The sequence below is a fragment of the Marmota marmota genome, unplaced genomic scaffold, assembly GCF_001458135.2.
Source record: "Marmota marmota marmota unplaced genomic scaffold, marMar, whole genome shotgun sequence".
NCBI classification, from domain to species: domain Eukaryota; kingdom Metazoa; phylum Chordata; class Mammalia; order Rodentia; family Sciuridae; genus Marmota; species Marmota marmota.
In genome coordinates, this window is record NW_026000242.1 from 5767501 (window position 1) to 5788506 (window position 21006).

At 37.6% G+C, this 21006-nt stretch overlaps 1 protein-coding gene across 3 annotated transcripts in view; it reads right to left on the bottom strand.

Annotated features, from left to right (window-relative positions):
• The window catches only part of Ube4a (ubiquitination factor E4A), a 34098-nt gene extending 16045 nt beyond the window's left edge, over positions 1–18053 (bottom strand). For 2 of the 3 annotated variants that reach the window (XM_015489801.2, XM_048795970.1), the window contains exons 1-11: positions 17904–18053; positions 13150–13311; positions 9298–9471; positions 8495–8607; positions 7045–7197; positions 6413–6572; positions 5667–5869; positions 5271–5462; positions 3991–4324; positions 2802–2922; positions 823–1127 (exon numbers count right to left, since the gene is read on the bottom strand). In XM_015489801.2, coding sequence (XP_015345287.1) covers positions 823–1127; positions 2802–2922; positions 3991–4324; positions 5271–5462; positions 5667–5869; positions 6413–6572; positions 7045–7197; positions 8495–8607; positions 9298–9471; positions 13150–13270 — 1876 coding nt within the window. In that variant the 5' untranslated portion in view covers positions 13271–13311; positions 17904–18053. Of the gene's footprint in view, positions 1–822; positions 1128–2801; positions 2923–3990; positions 4325–5270; positions 5463–5666; positions 5870–6412; positions 6573–7044; positions 7198–8494; positions 8608–9297; positions 9472–13149; positions 13312–14041; positions 14183–17903 lie in introns of those variants that run through there. The other variant, XM_048795968.1, reaches the window with a different exon arrangement.
• Between the last annotated feature and the right edge of the window lie 2953 nt (positions 18054–21006).

Genomic DNA, 21006 nt, shown 5'->3' on the forward strand with positions numbered 1-21006 from the left:
AGTTGCAGTTGGATCCTCAAATTCCTATGGCTCTGAATGACAGCTTGGATGCAATCTCAGGGGGTACTCTTGAGCCAGAACCATGCAGCCTAGTGTGCCTGAATTCCTTACCCATGGTAAGTGAAATAATATTTGTTGTTTTAAGCTGATATGTTTTGGGGTAATTTGTGATACAGCAATATTTGTCCAATACAGTGATCAAGAGAATTTAACCTGATTTGATGCATGTCTGCTAACCCCTCACTGACATATAAATACAATCTCCCTTTTAGGTTAACTGATAGAAGATTTTTTTTTTCTTTCTAAAAAGAGCACAGGAGAGTTACAAATTTGTAAGTTGAATGACAAACCATATAAATGACAGAAACTAACAGCTATGAGAATCCTGGCTTCATTTAATCTTTTTTTTTTTGTACTGGGAATTGAACCCAGGGGTGCTTTATCACTGAGCTCCATCCTCAATCCTATTTTTTATTTTGAGACAGGATCTCACTAAGTTGCTGAGACTGGCCTTGAACTTGCAATCCTCCTGTCTCAGCTTTCTGAGTTGCTGGGATTACAGGCATGCATGTGCTACTGTGCCCAGCTTTGTTTTAATCTTTTGAAGACTGTTTCCTGATATGCACAGCAGTAGGGTCATAAGGCCAGAGAACATACTGTTAGTAACTTCATACTTTGATCAGTAGATATTTATAAGTTTGAGTTGTTTCTCCAAAAACAAATGATAACTAAGGAAAGATATCTTGAGGACTAAACTTCCAAAGTGACCCAGTTAAACATAGATGGCTAAAAATAGGAAGTTCCCAAGGGAGAACTGCTTACCTGGCACATAAGCCAAAGAGCTGTAGCCATCTGGCAAAGGAAAAGTTAGCTCTATTGGCTGTGAGCCCTCATTGCCTATGGCCAGTTGAACCAGCAGAACAGCCATGGACACCTGCAAATTTAGGCAGTTTTGTAGCATCTGTGGCTCAGTCATGGCAGTCTTGGTTGAAAGATAGATGGTCATCAGTCGTTCAAACTGTTCACGGAGGTTGTCAGCAGCAGGGCTAGAACTCTGCTGAGCATCCCTCCAGGCAACCTGTAGCCGATGCAGATTTTGGTTGATTTTTACCATCTGATCATGCAACCTGCCCCCAAGAAAGCAGAAGAGACTGGGTCAGGAAGGCTCATAGGGAGATAGTCTAGTTTAGATCATTCTAGAAAAATAAATTCTCATTTATTTATTCTAGCATTCCCTGGGAAAATGTTACCAAGTATTCAACACAATTGAAGCTAATTACAAATAGTTAGCAGCCTTCAGCTGAAGTGCACAATTCAAACAGCTGCAACTTAGGTGAGCAGGGTATAAAGTGAGATATTATGTAAAATAAAAATTATTAGGCAAAGTACAAGAAGCCCAGCAGGATAGTTTTACACAACAAAAGTGCAACGATCGTGCTTTGAGGGATTATGAGGATGTCTTACAGTTAGTCTTCAGCTCTCTGTTTAAAATAAAATTAAACCATTCTTCATGAAAGTTCACCCAAATATTCTCTACTGAAAGGAAGACTTATAATTTAAAGCTAAGGATAACTGATTCTATGTGTATAATCCAAAATTATTTCCTTTGATCCTATAGGTAATGTCTAAGGCCAGCTAAGAAACTAGATGACATTCATTTTTGTGTTTGAATCTAGATGGTTAAGTAGATTAAGCACATGCTGAACATTGTCTTATTTAAAATGTCTTATTAGAGAGTTACAAGGTTTCTTTGTCCAAACCTCAAAGAAGTTAAAAACGCTTTATTAGAGAGTTTTCTATATCCACCATTTTTCGGTAATTTGCTGGTTTTTGAAAAATGCCTTTTATTAATTTAAGTATCCTGAGAAGGCATTAAAAACTGCTATTCCTTATACCACTTCCAAGAGCGAGTTGCTACCTCCCACCCTTATTTATGCTGAAAGTCACACTTAGTTAAAAAGGGGGAAAAATTATAGTGACGTAAGGCTAGTCAGAACTAGATCCCTTTGGAAAATTTTAAACTACAGTTCTCAAACCTTCACACTTCTAGAATCTTCTTTATCTTAGATACATAGATGGTCTCACTGGAATCCTTTATTAACATTTTCTTAATTTTTGCCAATTCTGTTTCTTGGCTTTTTCATCAGAAGTAGTAAGTAGCAAAATTTTCAAGAGTAGAAAATGAAACAGAAAATAAAAATAATTCCATTTCCTAAATGACAACAGGAAGACAATGATCTAAAATTTTGAAAATGTAGAAAAAAAAATAGTGTATCTTTGGGACTGGGGTTGTGGCTCAGCGGTAGAGCACTAGCCTAGCATATGCAAGGCCCTGAGTTCAATCCTCAGCACCACATAAAATAAATAAATAAATAAAGGTATTGTGTCCAACTACAACTAAAAAATAAATATTAAAAAAAAAAAAATAGTGTATCTTTAATTTAAAAAAGTTAACAGGTCAAAAATCGAAAATAAATTTAACTGGACAAAGCTGATTCGTGTAAACAAAAATAAATTCAAATAATTCTCTTTTCCTGCTAGATTTTCTAATGCTAGCCTTGAGAATTAAACTCTCTCTTTTTTTTTTAAAGAATTTAACCTTTATTTTACTTATTAGTTTGTATGTTGTTCTGAGGCTTGAACCCAGTGCCTCACCTGTGCTAGGCAAGTACTCTACCACTAAGCTCCAGCTCCAGCCCCTAGAATAATTCTCTTAAGACTCACTTTCAACCTTCTGGTTGTAGACACAACTAAATAGTTCATTCCCAAATAGTTCTTTTCTAGTGACAGAAAAGAATTACCTGTGAAATCCCAAGTACAAGGTATACTCTGTCAGTGCAAGGTTCTCTGTTACAAGGTTGTAGTTCTGGGGAAACTTTGGCTCCTGCACAGCTGGGATCAAACAGGTTTCTTTGTCCAAACCTCAAAGAAGTTAAAAGCAATGGTAAATGGCTTGCCACAGACATGAATCTTGGTCTCCAGTCTCCCCTTATTCTTGTTCAGCTACCATACTAAACCAGTGACAACTTCTTTAAAACAAATCTCATCACATTACTTTCTCTAAAAATATCTTTTATCTACAGAAATAGTTAAATCTCTTGCTTAATCAATGAAATCACCAAAAATTAAAAATAATTATAGTACTGTAATTTTTCCAAGTGATAGGCAATGGACCAATTGTATTTATTTTATGCTTTTCTATATTTAATATTATTTGCTTCTGAGAAGTATCATTTTTATAATTGCAAGAATCACAAAACTGGAAGAAATATATCAAAATTAAGAAGGGATTTGTTCTGCATGGCAGAATCATGAGTCCTTTATTTTCTTTTTTTCATTTCTCTGAATTGCTCAAGTTTTTCCAATCTGGCCTTAACCTTCTTTTTCCTCAGACCCATTTTCTCCACTTCCTACCACCCACTTCTCATCCTCCTCTGCTCTAAGATACCTGGAACGTCTCATCATTCCTTACTCATGACTTTCCACAGCTTTTACTTCTATGCTTGCTATTCCCTTTGTATAGACTCTTGCTCCTTTGCCTGGTAAAACCCAACTTATCTTTCAAGCTCAGCTATGAAGACCTCCGACTCCTGCAGAATCGATTACTCACTCTTTCTGTGTTCTCAGAGCTTAGTTCTATGGCACATTAAAATTACCTGACTTTTTCTGGAGCCTCTGAGTTCAAAGAGGATGGCAGTTGTATTTTTTTCATTTTTGTAAAGGATGAATGAATGAATACTGAAGGCTGCCATATCCAGAGAAGTCTCACTAAAGCACAACATTTAAAAGCTAAAGTGTTGATTTTAGAAAACTGCTTTAAAAAAAAAAATTAAACCTTTTTTTACACCTCATTTTTTTTTTTTTTTTTTTTTTTTGAGAAAGAGCTACTTTATAAAAAAGGATAAGGGAGTGAATGCCTTAGAAATTACACACACACACACACACACACACACACACACAAACAGTTCTGAGAAGGCCAGTTCCCCCTACCTCTCATGTGTACATTTTTTATTTTTCGTTCTTCATCATTCAACTCCTTCAGGGCACAGTAAGTAGGATTAAAGGTGAGAAGCCGAGAAGACTTGGGTTTGCAAAATGGCTGGCATAGCTTCAGGAGAGCAGCACCCAGATTCAGAAAGAAGGCATCCGAGGCATACATCTGGAAGAAGATTTCTGGCATCTGATTGGCCCAAATCTTGGTGCGGCCTGCATTTGCATGCAAACAGTTTCCCAGCCAGGATAAGATACAGTGTTTGGTTTCTGGAGAGAGCTGGAGTAAGTTCTTCAGCATCTGGTAGATCTTTTCATGGAACTGAGCCATGAACTGTTTGACCAGAAAACACAACCACAGAACATTCCAATTTCACATTTAATTATTTTCTTACTCTCAAACCTTAGCAACTGGCAGTTTCCAAAAATATGCTAATCCTAATCTTTCCCCTCATTCTCCTTGAGCCCCATTCCCTGATTTTAATTTTTAAAAATGTTTCTGGGTATTTAGGAGAAATTTTCTGATCAGCTGCCAAATTGCACACAGCATTACTTAGTTTCATAGCAGTATTTGCTAAACTTTTTCAGCAAAGCACTAGATTATAGTTTTGGCTTTGCTTGTCATATGGTCCTTGAGGCAGTTATTCAACTTTACCATGGTAGCATAAAATCAAGCCACAAACAATACATATATGAATGGATGTGGCCGTGTCCAATAAAATGTTATTTAAAAAAAAAAAAAAACAGGTGACAGGTTGGGTTTGACCACTGCTATAGTTTGCCAACATCTGTTTTACAAAGCTGTGAAGATTAAATGGTGAATGGGAGACTTAAACTATTCCCACTTCAACCATTAAAATGTCTCATGTTGGCCAGATCTCTACTATAATTTATGTCAAGAGGCCCAAACAGAAAGGGCATAGGTCGAGGAAAAGAAAGGGGGATGGAGAAAGGGAGTTATATAAGCTGAGGTTCAGTCAAAAGATTTTAGGAGCTAAGTGGTAAGAAATAGTTCGGTGACAAGAGCAAGAGTTGAGGGGAAGTGGAAGTGCTACCACATAGGGCAAGAGTCACAACAGCTTATTCTCACCCTAAATGGTTTTACCTCCTGCTCTTAGCACATGCTAAAAGAGGGCAATTTCTTCACATCATTAAGGAGAAAGTCATCCATACCAATTTGCTTTCCTAAAGAGGCTCAAGCAGCCTTATGTGTATGTGGTTCTTGAGGACATACACAATCTAAGACCAGGGGGCTAGGATATCCCAGGAAACAGTTCGACCTGATGGATGTTGGCCTCCTGTACTTTGATCTCCTGAGGACTGGACCGAGATGGATTCAGGAAGTAGCCATGATTTTCTACCACACCCGGAGTCTTTAATAAGCAGGAGATATTCAGAATGACTCCCAGCAAGGTCTTCTGGTACATCTGCCCATTGCTAGGGTCCTTAGGTTGAATGTACTCTACAAAAACCTGTAGGAGAAGATAAGTACTATTTGTCTGCATGGTAAGATAAAGACAATAAAGTGAGAGGGCCTCAAAGAGTTTTGTCTATATAACCACCAATCCAATTTTCTCTTATTCTATAAGTAATAGTATAGAATCCTCAGGACAAGGAAGCATCAAATATTAATTAAATCTCCAATACAATGAATACATACCATCTTTCAGACCTACCTTTGCCATATCCTTTTGCCTAGTGAAATAGAGAAGAATATCTAGATATGCATACAACAGGATCTGGCACAGCTCCAGATCTTTCATTCGGCCCAATAAAATATCAAACACTGGAATCATGACTTCAGGAAATGTTCGAACTTCCTCATCTAGTATCAAGGCTTCAATGACCTCTTCTAGAAATTCAGTTACATCTTCAAAATCTAACAGAAGACATGAAAGAGAAAGGAGGCCATAGGAATTTTTATATGTTTTACACGCTGGTACTCTTTCTCTCCTTCTTTGAGGTGCTGGGGACTAAACCCAGGGCTTTGCACATGCTTGGCAAGTGCTCTACCACTAAACCATATCCCTATCTTCACAAACTGGTTCTTTTTCTTTTCTTTTTATACTGTGGATTGAACCCAGGACCACTGAGCTACATTCTCAGCCCATTTACTTTTACTTTTGAGAAAGGGTCTTGATAAGTTGCTGAGGCTGACCTTGAACTTAAGAGCCTCTTGCTTCAGCTACCCAAGTTGCTGGGATTACAGGCCTGTGTTACCACATCGGCTACACAATGGCTCTTTACTCTTCTCAAACTCTTTGATAATTCTATTGTTATCAACTCCAAAGATCAAAGTGTGAGGTCTCTTCCTTAATTTATACCTGAACCATAATGGTGCTGAGGCTTTCTAATGAAATTAGAGAAATTTTAAATTTGGAAATCAAAATGTAGAAGCTCAAAGATCTTCTTGTGCACTCACGGGCTCCTTGGATGGCTTCCAACATCAAATCTACCAATTGTTCATGGATGTTTTGGTCAACATAGATCTCTGGGGTGAGGAGAACTGTTCGGGTATTTGACACAGTGAGGTTCCTGCACTGTACTGCAAAGGGTAGCAGGTTCTCTGGAACTTTGGTAATCTGCAAACATAAGGAAGAAAGGGAAGAGTAGAGCTTTAGGACCTGGAAAAAGGGTAGATATAAATAGAATGGAAAAGACACCGTGTCCCAAAACAATATTGGTCTCTTGTGGATGTCTGCAAATTCATGACAAGACTTGTTCTTTGGCTTAAAAATCACCTACCTATTAAAATTCCAATCTGGAAGTGTCAAGTTCCTATTCTAATGCTTACACCTCAATGGAAATGAATTTATCACTTTACTTTTATTTTTTAAGGGTGTGATATGTAAAGAAGTTTGTAGAGAGAATGGGAGGTATTGGTTAACTGGGGAAAGAGATGAACTCCAATCCACAGAAAGGAGATTAAATTAGAAGACAAAGATACTATAATGTATACAAATCAATATGAAAGACACTGATTCAACTCTGACTTATATGCTAAAGTCATACCCAAGAGGATAATAAAGCATTAAATAGGAATTATTCTTTTACCTCTTCCTTGGCTCTTTGGAAGCAGGAATAAAGGTAACAAAAAATGTGCCTCTCTCCTGCATCTCGATCAGCAGACAGATTTAATGTTGTAGAAGAAGTCATGTTAATCAAGTGGTTTCCTGGATCTTGAAGTAATAAGCGAGCAAAGATGGCCTGTTAAGAAAAATAAACAAACAAATTCAAAGTTAATCTTAGAACATAAAGAGGTAAAATAATTTTGACAATAGGTTATTACAAGAATCACAAGGTTTAGAGTGAAAAGGAAAAAAGGACCCAGTATCTTATTACTTTAGAAAATGTTAGAAAATAATCGTATATGTAAAGTTATTCTAAATAAAGCCTAAAGTGTTTGGCATAGAACTAGTATAGAACAGGCATTAAAAGACTATTTGTTGAATGGTACTGAGAATCAGTGATTAAACTTACATGTGAAATCTATTACTCTATGTGATTTCTGGCTTCACTCGAAGATACTCAAAATGTGTAAAGTTAAACTGTAAGTTGTTAAGTGTCTTTCCAATCAAACTTTTATCTCTTTAATATTAATCAGGTATTTGGAAGGTACAATGCACTTGCCATGGCTTGGATTCTCCCAAAGATTTATATGTTAAAGACTTGGTCCCTAGGTTAGTGCTGTTGGGAGATGGTGGAACCTTTTAGGAAGTGGAGCCTACTGAGAGGTCCTTAGATCATTGCCCTGAATGTTGAATGGGACTGTCATATCCTAGTCTCTTTCTCTTTGCTCAAAGGTCCATAATAAAAGCAGTTTTGCTTTACCACATGTTCCCACCATAATGTACTGCCTTATCACAGGCCCAAAACAAGGGGGCCAATGGATCATGGACAGGAATCTTCAAACGGGGGTAAAATAAACTTTCTCTTTATAAGTTACTTCTCTTTGTATTACATCAGAGTGATGGAAAGCTAATAGCATTCTGGATTTTGCAGGGATATAAAGAAGAAAGACGGCTATAGATACTGCACAGTGGTAGAGCACTTGCCTACCATGGGTAAGGCCACGGATTGGATCCTTAGCATCTTAAAACCACCCCCACCAAAACCAAAACACAACAAAACAACAAGAACAAAAAACCCTAAGAAGATAGAGATGAGTTTTGTCCTAAAGAATTGAACAGTCTGACAGGTGAGATCAGACAGGTGCCTAAAAAAACACAACATGAAACAGAAAGTGACAATTCTCATTAAGATACACAGAAAGATTAGGAGGATGTAACTCCTATTTGGCAAGCTTTGTAAATAAGATGGCATTTTAACTGTTTGTAAATAATGGGGTATATTTGGATATGTGGCCATAGTAGTGAGAAGATTCCAAAGAAACCAAAAACAACATGAGAGATGGAGGTAAGCAATGTCACAGAGAATGGTGAGTACAATTTGACTGTATGTTAATTTTTACTGAGGGCACCTGTTAAGAACATAAAAATGGTACCTGCTCAACGTTGCTCATATCAAGCCAGTCTTGATCTTCCAGTTCTACTGCCATTTCTTCCAAATACACACAACGGCTGGGGATGCCATTCCCACTTTTCAAGCTAGGATCACCTGGGAAGTAGTTTTAATCTGATAGGTTAAGGACACTGGGGCAATGTTCCTGGTCTTATACAGACCACTATTTTTTTTTTTTTTTTTGGGGGGGGGTGTCTTTTTTTGAGACAGGACCTTGCTTTGGTGCAAAGAATGGCCTTGAATTCCTGGGACCTTAGGTGCATGTAATTATACCCAGTTCCAGATAGTTAATCTTGATAGCCTTTCTCTTAAATCCAGGTTTGATCCAGGTAATACCAGAGTGATCTTGATACACAAAGCAGTATCTAAAGATTTAAGTCCTCCCTCCCTAGCTACAGAGCACCAGCTTTGTTATAAACCTATTGTCATGACATTTAAAGAGTAAATCCCAGACACTGTTCTAACTTTGGGGTTTAACTACAGATATAGCACAGTGGGAAATCACTGTCTAATGTCCCTCAGGGTTCCATGTGAGAAGAAAATGGGTTTGATTACTATTTCCATTTTCCTCTAAAGGTAGTTAATGCAAGTAGTTACATGGCCTAATCATTATCAAAAAGGGAACAAAAATTATATCTGTCTAAATACTGCTTTTAGGTCATATCAAAAGCTTTATAGAAATATAAACACCATGCTCCAGGGAGTACTGTGAAATAATTTAACCACTAGATGAAATAGCTGGAAAGACAGAAGAATGAACAGATTGGCTATAAGTCTATAACTCACTGTTATCCAGAGTAATGAGGAAGATCCTTTGGATCATGTGATTGATGTTGAGTTGCTCACATATCTCTTGCTGTGACCGGAATGAGCGGCTGATCTCAGCCACAGAGTAATCAAATTCATCCAGGCTCTCTGACACACTATTATCCGAATCATCCGGGCTAGCTGGGAGTTCATCTGTCAGAACATGTAAGCTGTTAAACATCCATCTCCCTTTCTTTTAGAGAGAACCAAGGCTACTACCAAAATAATGAAGAATAGGATAATTTCAGATGTGAAACATGTTAATCATCTAATTAGTGAATATCTCAAGTCAGGCAAGTTAAGTGCAGGATTCTGAAATCCCTGGCTATAAATCTTACCATATTTTTCAAAGCAAAAGTTTTATTACTTCTACCCATAATTGTACTCCACACTGCTGGGGGAAAAAAAAAACAAACAGCTTTACCTTCCTTATAGAATCCTAGTGAAGAAAGAATTACCTAATACATTAAAGTGCTGTAATTATTTTAAATGTCTGGCTTTTTCCAGGAGACACATTTGTTTTAATAACTCAAAACTGTACAGGAGGAGCTGGGGTTGTGCATCAGTGGTAGAACGCTTGCCTAGCATGTGTGAGGCACTGGGTTCGAGCCTCAGCACCATATTAAAAATAAATAAAATAAAGGTATTATGTCCATCTATAACTAAAAAACAAAACAAACAAACACAAAAAAACGCACAAAACGGTACAGGAAAATATAGTATAGAAAGTCTCCTCTGAACCACTTCCCTACAGTTAAACCACTCAACTTAGCTGTGTTCCAGACTCTTATTTTTCTCTTTTTGTGTTCATTATTGTGGTTTTTCTTTTTTCTAAAAAATGGGATCACATAATACATAATGCTCTTTAGCTAGCCTTTTAACATGTCCTCCCCACCCCCACTGAGGCAGGGTCTCCCTATGTTGCCCAGATTGGTCTTGAACTTGAGATCCTTCTGCCTCAGCCTCTCAGTAGCTAAGATTTTACAGGGATATGTCACTGTGCCCAGCTCTCATTCCTTTCAGTAGCTGCACTATATTGCATTTATCTTACATGCACTGTAACTAATGTAGCTGCCGAAACTCTAGGTTTATTCATTGCCTGATTTGGTTGTTTCCAACTTTTTTATAATTTCAAATAATACTGCACTTAATGTAACTCTTTGTTCACTTGTGTATTTCTATAGGATAAATTCATAGAAGCAGAACTGCTGGCTCAAAGGACTTGAACATTTTTTTTTTTTTTTTTTGCAGTGTTAGGGATCAAACCCAGGGTCTCACCCATGCTAAGTAAGCACTTTATCAATTGAGCTACATCTCTAGCCTGAGCCTGGCCACTTAAAAAGTTTAACATATACTAGTAAATTGCCCTCAAAGATGCACTGATTTATATGCCTACCCACTAGTATATGAGGGAATGTCTGGGGCTGGGAAAGTAGCTCAGTGGTAAGAGCCCCTGGGTTCACTTCCCAGCATTGGGGGAAAAAAAACCAAAAACCTGAGAATGTGTGTTCGAATCTCATAAATTTCTTTTTTATTTTCTTTCTTCCTTTTCGTCTTCTTCTCCCCGCCCCTCCCCCCCAACCCCCCAGTGCTAGGGATTGAACCTGAGGGCTCTATCACTGAGCTACACAGCCAGTCTTTTTTATTTTTAGATAGGGTCTTGCTAAGTTGCCCAGACTGACCTAGAACTTGCAATCCTCTTGCCCAGTTTCCTGAGTTGTTGAGATTATAGGCATGTGCCACTGTGCCCATTAAATATTCAAAAATTTCACAGGTAAAAAAATGACCTAATTCAAGCCACATGTGGTGGTATATGCCTATAATCCCAACAACTCAGGAGGCTGAAACAGGAGTATCACAAGTTTGAGGCCAATCTCAGCAACTTAGCAAGGCCTTAAGCAACTTAGATTCTGTCTCAAAATAACAAAATAAAAAGAACTGGGGATGTACCTCAGTGGTTAAGTACCCCTGGCTTAAATCCCCAGTACTAAAAAATAAAATAAAATAAAAATGACATAATTGTTGTTTTAGTAGGCTCAGCTGGGCATGGTGGGCACACATATGGCTCATGCCTATAATCCTAGAAATTTGTGAGGCTAAGATAGGAAGACGGAGGAATTTAAATTTGAGATTGGCCTGGGCAACTTAGTAAGATCCTGTCTCAAAACAAAACAAAACAGCATTAAAAAAGTGAGATTGGTGCACACCTGTAATCCCAGTAACTCAAAGAGGCTTAGGCAGGAGGATCACAAGTTCAAAGCCAGCCTCAGCAACTTAGTGAGGCCCTAAGTAACTTAGTGAGACCCTGTCTCAAAATAAAAACTAAAAAAGCCTGGAGATATTGCTCAGGGTTCAATTCCCTATACTTTAAAAAAAAAAAAAAAAAGTGAGATTGGATTTTTTCATCATTTGATTACTGTATATAATATATAAGTTGTTTGTTACAGCTTTTTTTTTTTTCCCTCCCTGGTTTCACTTTTTCCTTATTGACTGAGTCCCTTAAATTTGTTTATAAAGACTGCCTCTTAGAATGCACTCATGTTGAATGATTATAACAGTCAGTACTATAAAAGCCATATGAACTCATATTTCTTTTCTCTTGATAGGATGGGTATTCTGAAAGTCCAGACAAAACTCTCAGAACTAAGAGTTGCTTCAGTATTTTGAGTTCTGAGTTTAGTAAAAGTGAACTTCAATTTTGGAGGTCAAAGGTTTTGGCAAAGTACTAACTGGTGGTGGCAAACAGTTTGGACCTAGTGGCACAATAAAATCAGCATAAACAAACTAAAATGATGAGTTGCCAAAATAGTAACAGAAGGGCATGTGCCTCTGCCTCATTCCCACAGTTTGCCATTTGCAATGCTCTCCACTCGCCAGCCTTACGTCTATTTACTGCTGGTTAAGAAGTTAGCATTGCACTTGTCTCTTGCTTCATCTATCACTCTGTCTACTATAGATCTGTCTTGCCTTTACCTCCTTTTTCTTCAACCCTAATCATAAAGCAAGGACAACTCTGCTATGCATCTGACATTTTTAAAAAATAAAAAAAGGGAAAATATAAACATTCTCCTTTTCTCAAAAGAGAAACACCATTATTCTTTTTGGACAGAGAAGAAAGGACAAATTTGTAGTTTAAAGATTGTGAATGTTCTCAAGACACTATTATATTTAAGAGATACTATAGTAATTATTTTAATCTATGTCTCCTCATAGGAGAAGGAAATGAACTTGACCTTAAATTTGATTTAAAATGAGGTAAGCCACTTTTCTGGTGAGAGATCATTCTGATTTTGTTTCAAAACAGTTTGTTTTAACAGTACTAAGCTACAAAAGAGAGGCAGAAGAACAGAAGAAGTACTTCGCTTGAGAAAGCCTCTTAAGTACTAGGTAAAATGCTTTTATAAATTTTCCTTTTATATCTGCTATCTACAGCTGCTTGTGACTTGTTTTCATACCTACCACCTTGGTTTCCTATGTTAAAAAAAATTTTATTTAAAAAACTTTTACTAGGCTCTCTTTTTTTTTTTTTTTTTTTTTAATGAAGCAGCTTGACAGCTTTAGGATTACAACTGGCATGTGTTCCTGTGTAACCACCAGTTATCTGATTTCTTTCTAAAAAAGAAGAAAAGGGGAAGGGAAGGCCTCCCAAACAAAAAATCAACAGCAAAAAAATAAATAAATAAATAAACTTCTGTCCTAAACAGACAGACAAAAAACAACTTCTGCCCCAAACTTAAATTCCAATTATAAATTAAGTGTCCAAAGATTACTTAATTTGGGAAGACTCCATTCTAGGTTATCTCATCCGCTGCTACTGACTCCTTCACTTACCAGATTGCTGCTTCAGCTGCTCTTTTTGGATTGCTGCAAACTGCTTGGCATCAGCCAGGGAGCCAAAAAGAGCAGCAAAGGGGTTACTTGAGATGTTGTTGTTATTCTCCTGGTCTGTCATTTCACTTTAAGGTATCCTCCATCCAGACCTAGGGGGAGGGGCTATGTAAAGAACAGGTATTAGACTCAGAAGGGCAGACAACATAACAGCTATAACTTACTATTTCCTCCCCACCACCACCCCCCATTTAAAAAATACAATTAAAAAGGCTTTGGCTCAAGATTTGTCAATTCCCATTTCAAAACTCAAGATGTTTCTGGCAAGATGGTTACAAACCCGCCAACTGAACATGATGGTCTGATCTGGGGATAGCTAAAACCACAAAGTCTACAAAAATGTTCAGCTGGAATGCATTTATCTGTCCACATGTTTCCATCTGCTATACCTTTAAGAAAATAGGTTAAACAGAATTATTGAAGTGGTAGAGAGAATTTCTATTAACTGTAACAACAACATGGTACTTAGAAATAATGAGACCTATGGATTTCTATTAAGTCTGTATGCTGGCAGACTAGTTTTCATTCACCATGGGAGGACAAGGTGGAACCCGCTCAGACTTGTATGACTTAAGGTTGAAGCTGGGAATTCCTTAGCTACAAACTCTGGGATTTGGAATGACAAATCAGGATTGGAACTAGATGAGTCTTTAATATATATTAAGGAATTGCTCTCTCATAGTGGGCCTGAAACTGATATTTATTCAATTAAAATCTAAAGAGTCTTTGCTTAATTTTATTTCTACATTTCACTGTTTATCTGATTTTTTACAATACCATAGAAATAAAAATTTCAACTGTCAGGTGTACTGTGGAACATGAAATTGTTAGATACCTCAAACGTGTTTAGAAGAGCTGACTTAGCCTGCATTTGTATTCTTCTGATTACATATCCTCATTCAAGGTCAAGTTGAATCAGTGGTACAATGGGATGTACAGAGCTCTCTGAAAGGCTTTTCCCCATAAAAATACAACACTGAAAAGGGTGGGAAGAGACATAGGGCATGAATATTCTGCTTATAAGGATGTTGCTACAAGGACAGAGCCTTAGAAAGAAAGTGGGCAGGGGTATAAGAAAAAAAAAAGTTTGATCTACTCTTAGTTTATTGAGGAGAGACTCCTTATAGAATCATATGAACAAAAGCTAATGCAAATCATAAAGTTACCCTTAATTACGAGAGGAAAAGAGTTTATAACATTTCTGAACAATTCTTCACATCTTCTGCTATTTTTCTGCATAAGAGCTAATGGTTAATTAGCTGTAATAACAGGCAGAATGTCTAGCCTCCTTGCAGTATGATGTAGGACCCTACTGCCTCAAGGAATTGAAATGTCAGCTACTGCTCTCTATGTATTTTATTTTTTGCCATGTATATTTTAATTAATTAATTAATTTTTGTGCTACTGGAGATTAAACCTAGGGGCCCTCTCCCACTGAGCTACATCCCCAGTTCTTTTTACTTTGAGACAGGACTTGCTAAGTTGCCTGGACTGGCCTTGAATTTGTGATCCTCCTGCTTCAGTCTCCTGAGTTGCTGGGATTAAAGATGTGCACCACTACATCCGATTTACCATGCATATTTTATTTGAGGTAAATGTGAAAAAGGATGCCTATTTAGTGTTGGAATTAACAATAGTCCTCAAGATGGCTTTCCCCCATGTAACCACTGCACAAGTTTAATTATCACTTCTAATTCAAGTGGAGGTACCATAAATTGTCTCACTGTTAGTTGGCTAATATCAGAGATACCGTGCATTTCAAGGTAAGGTAGTAAGTAGCAAAAAGTGTAGCAAGCTTCTGGTTTTTTTTTTTTTTGGTCTCCAAAACAATGTCCCATTTTTTCAACATGACACCCTCAAAATTTTCTCTGGATATTCATTCCACTCAGTTCATGGGTTCCAAATGGGTTGTGTATAGGATGTATATAGGAGTCTGGTCTTCTTAAAGAGTATGGCCAAAGTGACTGATCTAAGAGTTGGCATAAGACCTTATCAAGGCCTGTAAGAGTCAGGCTTTTAACTGAACCTATAGAAAAGGGAACTCTTTCTTTCCTGTTTGGTTGCTAGACTTGTAAGATAAAACCTAGAGTTGCCATCTTTACAATATCTAAAAAGGCTGATCTTACTAAATTAACAAAGAGAAAAACAGTTGAGAGATGGAAAGAGAAAGTTTTCCACACTTCTCAGTTATAAAATTCAATACATTCCTCTAAATTGCATAAGCCAGTTTGAACATTAAAAAAAAAGAAAAAACAAAAAAACGCTGAAGAGTCCAGATCATTGCAAAGAAGATGCACCATCATGCAGAAAGGAATCTGAAAGCCAGGAATACAGAACATATGGCACAGGCTCTCAAGACCACACACAGAAATAGAGCATTTATCACCATATATGGCATTATGTCCTTCTTTCTCAACACTTCTCTGCCCCATTATATAGAACTGCTACTTTTCTATTACAACTTTATCTATATTTTTTCCTGAGAGTTTCAACTTTCTATATTGTATCCCTAAGCAGATTTTCTGCTTTACTAAACTGTAAACTCTTGGAGTACAGGTTCATATCTGATTAATTTTTCTTCATGTTGGAATTATACTTCACAATCACAAAATCCTAAGTAGATATTTATTGAATGACTCAATCTGACATGTAATTATTCCTGAACCCCTTGTCATCAATAGCATTACTCATGATCCTACTTCAAGGTTAAGGGCTTTACTCCTTGTCTTGGGAATGCAGTGGAAGGCAAGTTACAGACCAGGCACTGTGGCTCTTTTGTTTCTAAAGATGTGTAGAATTAAGAATGAAAATATATCTGTTATCTCAAATGTCTGTTGAAAACAAAAAAGGTTTATGCCTACCTCTCTGAACAACTTACTTCCTCCCTTCCTTTCTTTCTTTTGGTGGTGGTGGGGTGGTGGTACCTGGGGATTTAACCCAGAGGCACTTCACCATTGAGTTACATCCCCCAGCTCTTGTTATTTTTATTTGGCAACAGGATCTCTAAATTGCTTAGGGCCTCATAAAGTTGCTGAGGCTGGCCTTGAACTTGCACTCCTCCTATCTCAGCATCCTAAGTTGGTGGGATTACAAGTGTGTGTCACAGCACCTGGATAAGCTCATCTTTTTCATATGTACTTAATATCTATGCAAACTCTTCATAGAAAAAAGGCTAAACTGCATTAACTGCTTACAGGAAAAAGGAGGACTGATCGCTTGAGGAGAACCTTTGTGGAGATACTGGCTTAGATTTATTCAATGAACTTACAAAGTAAATAAGAGTACCTAGATATCACCCACTCCAAAAGAAAGGTCTTTTAAAATGGAACCTTGATATTTTGTTTTAATATTCAATAATGCCCCATTTTAATCCTTGTATTTTCAATTTCTATACAGAGATACAACACTACCCTGTTGTCAGTCTTTGGTGTGGTACAACTAATAATCTTCAGAAGCTTTTGAATTTGATTTTGAATATTTCTGAATAAGTCCTCCTTGAAAACAAATTTTACAATGTATACCCACTGAAAGGGTCTACATCTATATATATCTACCTCTGGTTCTACAGAATTCTTTCACCCTCCCCAGAATCAAGTTTGTTTATAAGCAGTGCTAATAATCCTTTAATGGCCACTGTCAGCTCTTGTGAGCACCCAAATGTTTTAAAACCCCAGTTGACACTATTTTTAAACAGAAATATTTGAAACACTTTGTAAAACTTGAATTGTTAAAATCAAGGCTTGTGAGCTGTAGGTGTAGCTCAGAGGTACAGTGTTTGCCTAGCAAGTGTGAGACCTGGGTTCAATCCTCAACACCACAAAATACATATATATATATATATATATATATATATATATATACATACATATACATACATAAACAAACAAATCACACTCTTTTAAGTCAATCCTGTAAAGTCTCTGTTCTTACAAAGAATAAACAATACATCAAATAAAAATAGGTATAAAAAATGCTACCAGTGTAATATATTCTACCCAATAATACTTTCAGGTGATGCTAATGTAGCAACAAATCCTTTCAACACATCTGTATGCAAGCTAGAAAGACCTTATCAAGTAAGAACTGTGGTACCCAAACAGTTAATGATGGTGAAGCTAAAGACATTTCTGCTCTGGACGTAAAAAACTGATCCCAAAGGGAATACCCATTAAACATTAGCTCCTGAGCTGTGATTAATTTTAGGACTGTCCTCTGAACCCAAGAAAACATGAAGCAGAGTGCCAGGAGCCCATCACTTGCCTTAAGAACTGTCAATATTTTGCCATAAGTACTCAACTGGTTTGATCACTATGTCTGGTGCTTAATTTAACCCTCTTGGCATATGGCTATCTATTGTTTATTCTATATTTTATCCCTCCGGATTCCATAAGGGATTCACTGGGAGGAGGGAGACCCACCCTCAGGGAGCATGTTTTAGAGAAAGGAAGTCAAAAGATATTCTGGCCTTTTCTAGGAGCGGTGTTGCAAAGGGGGAAAGAAATGTGCTGAGAAATTAGAAGTTGGAGCAATGTAAAGGTTTCCGAATCAGGGTCAAAGTTCACGAAGGGGAGAGAGTCTCTGGTTAGAAATGCACAGGAGAAGGAATTTGGAAGAGGCCTGTGCTGGCATTCGACTGGGAGAAAAGCTGCCACTGAAGACTCAACGGTCCCCTACCCTCAAGCTAAGTTCTCTCTTACCAGAGCCTGAAGGGCCAGCAGCGACGACACGACAGTCTCAGGGGCCAAAGGGTTCCCACTTCCGACTCAGCATGGCAACCGGAGCTGACATCATCACTAAGCGCCTGGGCGTGTGGACTCTCACCTCCGCGCCGGAAGCGGGATGCGTCCGCCCTTGCAGACAAATGGCACGCAAACACCCCCACTGCGCACGCGCTAGCTTGTTTGAAGCCTGCTGGGGCGGGGCGGAAGTGGCCGAAAATGGCCCTGGGATGGGGTTGGGGTCGGAGGTGGGGTCTGTTGGGCGAAGTGGTTTGGAAGTTAGTGGTATATGAGGGTGGTCTTTGGAAATCGTAGCATCTAGCGCAGATATAACTTTGTGATCTCTGGCTCTGGTCGTAAACTCTGTAGGGATTTTCCCACTGGTACCATACCTTTCCGAAGCAGTTTCTGTAACTTTTCGTAGATTATTATTTGTGAAGCAGTAACAATGACAGCAGTAACAACTAAGATTTGAGCATGTGTAGGTGCCAGATAATGTACGATTTTTTTTTAATTTTTTTTTTTTTAAAGAGAGAGAGAATTTTTTAATGTTTATTGTTTAGTTTTCGGCGGACACAACATCTTTGTTTGTATGTGGTGCTGAGGATCGAACCCGGGCCGCATGCATGCCAGGCGAGCGCGCTACCGCTTGAGCCACATTCCCAGCCCAATGTACGATTTTTTTAAAAATTGGATTTTACAGTGGCAACAGCCTACAATCCACAGGTTCGTTTTGAAATATGCAAGAGTAATGGGAGCTGCATACTTTTAAAAATAGAAGCACTGTGCAAGTGAAAAGACAATTCATAAAATGAGAAAAATTTTGTAAGCCATATATGTGATAAAGGATTAATATCAAGAATATATAAAGAACTCCTACAATACATTGACAAAATACCAAACAATCTAATTCACAGATGGGTGAAACACTTGATTAGATATTGCTACAAAGAAGATACCTAACATCAGTAGTCATTGGGGAAATGATGATCAAAACTGTAATAAGATACTGCTTCACTACTACTATTGATGGGTTTTATCAAAAAAATAGAAGACAGATGTTGGTGAAGATGTTAAGTTGGAAGCTTATGCAATTCTGATGGGGATGTAAAAAAAAATGCACCACTTGGAAAACAGTTTGATGGTTTCTCAAAAAGTTAAACATAGTATTATCATATGACCCAGCAATTCCACTTCAAAACAGATGCTCAAAAGAATTGAAAGCAGGGACTTAACTGGCACTTGGACACCCGTGTTCATAGTAGCATTATTCATAATAACCAAAAGAGAAAAAAAAAAAAAACCCTGAATGTCTACCTACAAATAAATGATAGACAAAATATATAAATACTGCAGACTATCATTTGATCTTTAAAAGGAATAAATGCATGCCACCACATGGATGGACTTTGAAAACATCATGCTATGTGAAATTAGCCATATATGACAATTCTATATGATTCAACTTACATGTAGTACCCATAATAGGCAAAGTCATAGAGTCAGTCAGTAGAATAAAGATTACCAAGGGATGGTGGAGAAAGGAGTGGGTAATTGTTTTCTAATGAATACAGGATTTTTGTTCAGGATGATGAAAAAGTTCTGGAAACATATATTGGTGATAGCTGTACGGCAATGTGAAGGTATTTAATGTCATTGAATAGTATACTTAAGACTTGTTAAAATGATAAGTTTTATATTATGCATATTTTAACCACATACACACAAAAAGCATTATGCAGTCTTTAGAATGCCTACACTGTTCTGGTTCCTTGAGATAACATAGTGAAAAAAAAAAAAGCCAGGTTTTTTTTCCTTCCTGAAACTTATAATCCTTTGAGAGTGGAGTTGTAACATAGTATTTAACTGGGGATGTTGCAGTAGTAGAGCCCTTGTCTAATGTACAGAAGACTTTGGGCTCAATCACCAACACTGCAAAATAAAATAAATTAATGGGTGCAAGATAGATTATTCAATAAATATTTCTGGAATATCTAGGCAGCTATCTATCTGGCTTAAAAGTGGGTTCTATGGAACATGCCTGTAATCTAGCTACTAGGATTGCAAGTTCTAGGCTAGCCTGGTCAATTTTGTGAGACTGCATCAAAATTAAAAATAAAAAAGAGCTGGGGATTGCTGGTTGTGGTAGCACACGTCTGTAATCCCAGCAGCTCAGGAGGTTGAGGAAGGGGGATCATGAGTTCAAAGCTTCAGCAATCTAGTGAGGTCCTCAGTAACTCAGCGAGACCCTGTCTGGCACAGTTCAAATATTTTAACAATATATGATGTGTGGAGTAACAAGCACTTTTGTTTATTGTTATTGGTAGTGTATATTAGTATAACCTCTATGAAGTACACTTTTGTCAACATTTAATAAAACTACAATGCAAATGCATGATGGTTCAACAATTTCATTTATTTGTTCTTGTTATAAATAATCTTTAAGCTTGTTCAAAATGACATTTATCATTAGAGCTAAAACAATAAAACTAAAAATTATAAAAATAAGGCAGGAGAAAAATCTTAGTGATCATGGATTTGGCAAAAACTTCTTAGAGATGACATCACAAATATAATCATTAGAGCTGGGGTCTAGCTCAGTGGTAGAGTGCTTGCCCAGCTGGCACAAGGTCCTGGATTCAATCCTCAGTACCTGGGGGGCAGGGAGTGGGGAAATGCAACACAGCTAGGTGCAGTGACACACGCCAGTAATCTCAGTTTCTTGGGTCTTTGAAGCAGGAAGATTGCAAGTTCAAGGTCGGTCTACGCAATTTAGACCCTTTATAAAGGGGGATGGGGAAGGCTGAGGGGTATAATTCAGAGTGTTGGCTTGTACCAATATGTGTGAGGCCCTGGATTTGATACCATGGAGGTAAGTGAAAAGTGCTGGATTTGGTGGTACACTCCTGTAGTCCCAGATACTTGGAAGACTGAAAAGGAAGATTGTAAAATTTCCTGGGCAATTTTGACAGACTCCATCTCAAAAAATTTTAAAAAGTGCTGGGGATGTAGCTCAGTGGTAGAGTCCCTGGGTTCAATTTCCAGTACCAAAAAAAAAAAAAAAAAAAAAAGGGGAAAAAAA